The following is a 7,527-nucleotide window of genomic DNA, read 5'->3' as shown; positions in this document are numbered from 1 at the left end:
CAGGCAAGAATACTGGAGTGGGTTGCTATGCCCTTCTCCAGGGGATCTTCCCGACCCAGGGATGGAATCTTTGAGGGGGAGGCAGAGGTGGACTCTTTCCTGGGGATCTGGAATCTTCTGATTTGTGGGGTCAGACCCAGAGGACAGGTTGCCAGGTTTGCCCCCAAGAAGCAGATCAAGTTTCCCTGGGGAGGGAAAAATCCTCTGGAGGTGGTTAGCCACCTCCCCACCCCAAAGGGCCCTGAGTATGCGCGTGTATGTGTTCTACTGAAGGGGAGAGACTGCAGGGACCGTGTGTGCGCGCGCCACGTGAGAAACTGCGATGTGTGCGTGAGAACTGTGTGTGTCCCCCACACAAGTGTGAGTTTGTGTTTCAGGAGGAGGCAGCAGTGTATTGGGGGGAGGTGCATCCTTCTAGCCCCTTGTATCCCACAAGCAGCCCCAGCATGGCCACCGCCCCTCACTCCTGCAGCCTCCAGCACACGCTCGCGTGAGCCTTCATCCTGGGAGCAGCCCTTACAGATACACTGGGGAACACACGCGTCCTCCTCCCCGGGCCATACCAGCGGCCTCTTGGAGCCTGAGTTCGCGGGGAAAACCGGGTGGGGTGGGGGCAGGACTCGAGCCAGGTCACCAATGAAGCCGGTTCCCTCCCGGCACCTGCCTAGCCCCTCCCCCGCCAGGTCCCCACCGTCCGGTCCCCCCGGGCTGGCCTCCATCCCGACTCCGGACTGCGGGCAGTGGCGGGACCCCGGAAGAGAGGGGCCGGCGGGCATGTAGGGGGCCGAGCCGAGAGGCTGGGACGGGCGGGAGGAGGGAGGCCCCGGGGGGAGGAGGGAGGAGGGCCGAGGGCGGCGAGCTGGAGCCGGCAGGCGGCGGGAGCCCGGGCGAGCCGCGTCGCTCGGGTGCGCGGTCTCCAAGGCAGTCCTGGGCGCAGCCCGAGGTAAGGCGACCCTGGCCCGCTCCCCCGCGGGCCTCTCCCCTCTCTCCCCGCAGCCCCCCGCCCCCCCCGCCCCCACCGGCTCCTTTCCCCTCCGGGCGGCCCCTCCTCCCCGGCCACCTGCTGTCTCTGCCCTGGAGACCGCGGTGGGTGGCAGGCAGGAGGGAGGAGCCGTCCGACCTTACCCCTTCACCCCGAAGGGCAAGGGACCCCTGTCCGCCCCGGTGTCCCTTCGCACGCCCTCCCACCTTCCTCTGATTTCTCTCCGTCCTTCACCTCCTCTGTCTGTCCTTCACATCCTTCCTGCCTGGCTCCCTCTCTGAGTCCCCGCTGTTTCTTCCCGAGCCCACCCTCTGGGCCTGGGTGGGGGTGGGTGGGAAGGGGTCCAAGGCTGTCGCGGAGGGTGCGGGGGGGGGGGGCTCTCCTGACCAATTCCCTCTATCTTCCTCTGGCTGGCCATTGCCATGGCAACTAGGGTGTACTGGGCTCCCAGGGAAGACAAAGGTGGGGGATGGACGAAGGACCTCTGGGGGAGGGGGCAAGGGTCTAAAAGTGTACAGGAAACAGACCTTCCACTGCTGCAGCCCATTTTTATTCGGTTTACCCCAAAGCCGCTATGCCCATCTTTCCTGCCTCCACTCTTTCCAGGGTTTCCTCTTAGCCTCCTCGCCGGGGCTCAGTAAGCTCAGAGTCAACACATCCAGAACACCTTCCTTACCATTAGAGTTAAACGGAGGCTCCGGGCAGGGGAGGAATGAGTGGGGGTCCACGGGTGGGGGGAGTCCGAACCTTATTGAACACCGGGCTTTTCTTCTCAGCCTCCCTCCCCTCTGCTCCCTCCCTCCACCCACCCCCGCCTCTCCAGGGGTCTCTCGTTTTATTCTATTTTCAGATACTATCACTTTGCCCCCTCTTTTTCTCTCTTCTGCTTAAACTCTCCTCCTTCCCCCTGGTTCCCCCCTTTCCATTTCTGGATGCTTCTGATGTCAGCGGTTTCCCTGCCTTTGGGTTCCCTAACCACCCCCCTCAGTCCCTGCCTCCTTTCTCCCGTCTTCCCAGATCCCTGGTGAGTGGGAGGGTGATCGTGCAGGCTTGGGGAGATGGGGCTGAGCATCAGGACCCCTGGATCCAGGAGTCTGGAAAGCGGGGGAGAGGCCGTACACCCTATCCCAGTTTCCCATGAGCCCTCGGGAAGAAACAAGTCGTGCTTGCCACGGCCGACGTGGCTCTGGGGAGAGACTCGGGGATGTGAAGATAGCGGTTGAGTAGTATTGAGCAGAGGACAGAAAGAGGGACCTGAGGGAGGAAAAATGGCTGACGGTGGATGGGAGATGGGAAGTCAGAATACCTTCTTTCCTGGAGGTCTGGAAGGCAGGGCTCTTATCCGTGTGGAGTGTTGGAGCTCTTATCCGTGGAGGGGGTTAGGGCAGGAGAGTGTTCTGAACGACCTGTGACCCGGAGTAACCAGTCGTTTCTATAATTTCAAGAGAAGAGGGGATTCAGAGCGACTTGGAGACCAGCCCAGGCTCTGCCCCTTCCACACCTCATCTCTCCCTTGCAGTGAGTCCAGGAGGCTGAGCACCACCCCCAGGATCCTTGGGGGCATCTGGAAGACCTCAAGTGGTCAAGAACCAGAGGAAGAAGGGAGCTGGAAGTCCTGGCATGAGGACCGGGGCTCCCCAGCCAGTTTCCTAGTGGGGGAGCTATCAGCTTGTCTCCCCGTTAACGACAAGGATACTTCTGGAAGGGCCCCACCCAAAATGGAGGCTGAGGACCACCTCTGCTGACCCTCAGTCTCCTTCCCTGCCCTCCCGCCGGACCTCAGCTGGGTCAGTCATGCAATGCTGAGCAAGAGGGGTGGCCTAGGGGCGGCCCACCTCACTCTGGGGCAAGGACTGTGGGCGTCATGGGGGTGCGTGTGAGCGGGGCTCCTGGGTGAGACCCAGCCCCCACCCCCAGGAGTTCAAGGGGGGTGGGGGGACTGAGGAAGGATGGCTCGGGGCGGGGCGGGGGCAGAGGAGGCCTCCCTCCGCTCGAACGCGCTGTCCTGGCTGGCCTGCGGGCTGCTGGCGCTGCTGGCCAACGCCTGGATCATCCTTAGCATCTCAGCCAAGCAGCAGAAGCACAAGCCACTGGAGCTGCTGCTCTGCTTCCTGGCGGGCACGCACATCCTCATGGCTGCCGTGCCCCTCACCACCTTCGCTGTGGTGCAGCTGCGGCGCCAGGCCTCCTCCGACTATGACTGGAACGAGAGCATCTGCAAGGTCTTCGTGTCCACCTACTACACGCTGGCCCTGGCCACCTGCTTTACCGTGGCCTCCCTCTCCTACCACCGCATGTGGATGGTGCGTTGGCCCGTCAACTACCGCCTCAGCAACGCCAAGAAGCAGGCACTGCACGCTGTCATGGGCATCTGGATGGTCAGCTTCATCCTCTCCACCCTGCCCTCCATCGGCTGGCACAACAATGGCGAGCGCTACTACGCCCGTGGCTGCCAGTTCATTGTCTCCAAGATCGGCCTGGGCTTTGGCGTCTGCTTCAGCCTCCTGCTGCTTGGGGGCATCGTCATGGGGCTGGTCTGTGTGGCCATCACCTTCTACCAGACGCTGTGGGCCCGGCCCCGGAGGGCTCGGCAGGCCCGGAGAGCGGGGGGTGGGGGTGGGGCTAGGGGGGGTGGGCCAGGGGGCTTGGGTACCCGTCCAGCCTTCGAGGTGCCAGCCATCGTGGTGGAGGATGCCCGGGGGAAGCGGCGGTCCTCGCTGGATGGCTCTGAGTCGGCCAAGACATCTCTGCAGGTCACCAACTTGGTCAGCGCCATCGTCTTTCTCTATGACTCCCTCACAGGGGTACCCATCTTGGTGAGACTGGGGCTCCCTCAAACCCACTCTCTCTCTGATATCCAGACCCCAGCATGATCACCTGACCTCTGACTCCATCAGCCACACAAGCAGCTCCATCATCCATCTTCTCATCTACTCAGCCCCGCTGTGAGCCCCCGTCTCCATTGTCCATCTCATCTCCTAGTTCCCACTATCCCCAGCTCCATAGCGTGTTCTCCAGTGACCAGTACTCAACTCCATCACCTGTGCTCTGTCCATCACCCTGTCCTCTGGCTTCATCATCTATCTTGCAGGGCCACTATTCAGCCCCCCAGAACTATCAACCCGGCTGTTAGGCTCCTTGCTGCACCCCTGAATTCCCTCTGGATGCAATAGGGTCCTGAGCATCCTGGGTGGCAGCCCCACAGAGCTCACCCCACCCAACCCTCAGCTTTCTGCACCCCTGGGTGTATGTGCTCAGTTGCTCAATTGTGTCCTACTCTTTGCGACCCCATGGAGTGCAGCCTGCCAGGCTTCTCTGTCCATGGGATTCTCCAGCCAAGAGTACTGGAGTGGGTTGCCATGCCCTCCTCCAGGGGATCTTCCACACCCAGGGATCAAACTCATGTCTTTTACATCCCCTGCATTGGCAGGCGAGTTCTTTACCACTAGTACCACCTGGGAAGCCCTGTGCATCCCCCTTCTAGTCCTTATTCCTGAATTTCAACTTGTCTTCAAGTTTCCTACACACCTCTGCTCCTCCTCTCTAGACCCCTGGGCTTTCTCTCTGGAACACTCTCCGGATCTTCCTCCCACTCGGTTCATCCATCTTCACTCCAACTTTGCTCTGAGCTCATCCTATGTGATCTGGGCCATCCCTTCCTGACTTCCTACCTCTCCCCTCCCCCAGCTGCACTAGGATGTGGGGTCTGGGGTCGAGGAGGAGCCACTTCGGCTCTGGGCCCTCACCCGGCGCCCTTCCCCTTCCTCCTGCCAGGTGGTGAGTTTCTTTTCCCTGAAGTCGGACTCGGCTCCCCCCTGGATGGTGCTCGCTGTGCTGTGGTGCTCCATGGCACAGACGCTGCTGCTGCCGTCCTTCATCTGGTCCTGCGAGCGCTACCGCGCCGACGTGCGCACGGTGTGGGAGCAGTGCGTGGCTATCATGTCCGAGGAAGACGGCGAAGACGGTCAGAGGAGGGGCTGGGCTTTCGCTTTGCCTCGGCATCGGCTCTCTTTCCTGCCCTTTTCTACCAGCTCACCTCGGGGGTGGGGAGGGGGCTGCTCTGGAGTGCCCCCTGCTGGACAGAACCTGCGGTTTCCTCTGGATGGACTGATTCCCTCTCCCCAAGCATCTCCCCATGCCCACCCACTGATTCCTCCACTCTACTCCCCCTGGAAGCCCACACTACCCAGCTCTGCCTCCACCAGGCAGAGAGACTGAGAAACAGTCTAGAGTCCTAACACAGCCATAAAGGAAGGCTGTGGAACCAAGAGGAAGCTAAGCCTCCCTCCGGAGACTTCCCAACTTCAGGGAGAGTGCCTGGGGGTGGGTGGGTAACTATTTCAAGTAAGCATGTCTGTGTGTATGAATCACTAGAGATTCAGCACTGAACGCAACAGACACTAGCCACTCTTGCTTCTTCTTGGAGCTCACAGACTAATGGAAACAGGAGGATTCTCTGGGGAGCTTCTCAGGGAGTGGGAGCTCTAAAAGGGGGTGGGGAGGTGGGCATTCCCTGCCTCGAACCACTCTGCCCTTTTTCTCTTCTAGATGGGGGCTGTGATGACTATGCAGATGGCCGAGTGTGCAAAGTTCGCTTTGATGCCAATGGGGCCACAGGGCCAGGGGGCAGGGACCCCACCCAAGTAAAGTTGCTACCTGGACGGCACATGCTCTTTCCCCCTCTCGAGAGGGTCCACTACTTACAGGTACGGGACCCAGCAGTACATGTCCCGTTCTGGGCATCCCCTCACTACTTTTCTCCAGTCTGTTATCCCTCACACCCCTCCCTCATCCCCTAGCCCTGGCCTGCAATGCATGGACGAGGAGGTGGGAGGAGGTGGAAGGAAGGCCTGGTTAGGGTGGTTCCCCATCAGTCAGACCACTCTGAACCAGGTTGCCCCTCAGAGGATGTTTTGCAAAAGTTTAGGGAGTAGAGCCACCTTGCAGGGTCCCCACTTTGGTCCCCTCTTTGTCCCCGCAGTGCTTCAGGGTCTATTTGCTCCTCTCCCCAGGTACCTCTGTCCCGCCGTCTCTCCCACGATGAGACCAACATCTTCTCTACTCCTCGGGCACCAGGCTCCTTCCTGCACAAGTGGTCCTCCTCTGATGACATCCGGGTCCTCCCAGCCCAGAGCCGGGCCCTCGGGGGCCCCCCTGAACACCTGGGACCAAGGCAGAGGCTGGAGGACGAGGAGGATGAGGAGGAGGCTGGAGGCGGGGGGCTGGCCACCCTCCGCCAGTTCCTGGAGGGTGGGGTTCTAGGTTCAGGTGGGGGACCCCCACGGGGTCCAGGCTTCTTCCGAGAGGAGATCACCACCTTCATCGATGAGACACCTCTGCCTTCTCCAGCCGCCTCGCCGGGGCCCTCTCCTCGCCGGCCCAGGCCTCTGGGGGTCTCACCCCGCCGACTCTCCCTGGGGTCCCCTGATAGCCGAGCCATTGGACTTCCTTTGGGGCTCAGTGCCGGGCGACGCTGCTCCCTGACAGGAGGCGAAGGGAGCACAAAAGCTTGGGGAGGATCCTGGGGCCCAGGGAACCCCATCTTCCCCCAGCTGACCTTGTGAGCCCAAGTGGGCCTGCTGGACTCAGAGAAGGGGGCCTGGGTGGGGAACACCTCTTTCCATTCCTGAGCCTTCAGACTCTGGGGAGATGGGTGGGAACCGGGGCCCAGGAACGCCGGCTGGCTCCCATCCCAGTCACCAGATACCTGCCTCACCTGCCATCCTCCCTAGCAAAATGTATTAAAGTCGAAGTGTTACCATGGAAACCTGTGTGTCCAGTGTGCTGTGGTGGCAGAGGGGATGGTCAGAGGCTTCGGTGGGTGTCCCTGTCATAAAGGACAAAATAGAGCAGGGGTAGTGGACGGAGGCCCAGAAATACACCCGGAGAGAGACAAGTATGCAGACAGTCACAGAGATGGGCTTCTGGGAGCATCTTGGGCTGGGGTGGAGGGGCACGGGGATACACTTGAGTTTGCTGGTGTGAGGTGTGAAGGATCTTTGTTGAGATCTGTGAAGGTGGTTTTAGAGGTTGTCTCTCTCTTCCACGGGCTTTCCTTGTGGCTCAGAACATAAAGAATCTGCCTGCAATGCAGAAGACAGAGTTTGATCCCTGGGTCGGGAAGATACCCTGGAGAAGGAAATGGCAACCCACTCCAGTATTCTGGCCTGGAGAATCCCATGGACAGAGGAGCCTGGCGGGCCACATTGCATGCCTCAGCTCTCCTCCTTTTCCCAAATGTGTATGCGCCCACTTTCTGGGCAGGAAAACGTTTGAGCAGACTTGGTGTCAGGCCTGGAGTTTACCCTCCGCCCTGCAGCATTCTAAAGCTCTTTTTCTTCTACAAGTGTGGGTGGGTGTGCGGGAGGCTTCCACCCTCCTTTTCCTGGGCCCAGAGTGGAGGGGAGCCCAGTCCATCATAGCGATTCCTGTAGGATGGGCCCCCGAGTTTGGAGTCAGGGGTCCTAAGAGGCTCCTCAGGCCTGCTCCAGGTCCGGCTTCTGCCCTGTTCTCTCCACCGTCTGTTTCTCGCTGGACGCCACCCA

The 7,527-nt window shown here is 60.8% G+C and overlaps 1 protein-coding gene across 1 annotated transcript; it reads left to right on the top strand.

The window, feature by feature from the left end:
• The first annotated feature begins 116 nt into the window (after positions 1–116).
• GPR162 (G protein-coupled receptor 162) lies at positions 117–6,749 on the top strand. Its single transcript, XM_019960264.2, has 5 exons — positions 117–943; positions 2,502–3,798; positions 4,757–4,946; positions 5,531–5,688; positions 5,995–6,749. The coding sequence occupies exons 2-5, from the start codon at positions 2,932–2,934 to the stop codon at positions 6,544–6,546; spliced, it is 1,767 nt and encodes a 588-aa protein (XP_019815823.1). The 5' UTR covers positions 117–943; positions 2,502–2,931; the 3' UTR covers positions 6,547–6,749.
• Positions 6,750–7,527: the final 778 nt, after the last annotated feature.

The sequence above is a fragment of the Bos indicus genome, chromosome 5 (assembly GCF_029378745.1).
Source record: "Bos indicus isolate NIAB-ARS_2022 breed Sahiwal x Tharparkar chromosome 5, NIAB-ARS_B.indTharparkar_mat_pri_1.0, whole genome shotgun sequence".
Classification (NCBI taxonomy): Eukaryota; Metazoa; Chordata; class Mammalia; order Artiodactyla; family Bovidae; genus Bos; species Bos indicus.
This window is presented reverse-complemented; position numbering and strand designations above follow the sequence as displayed.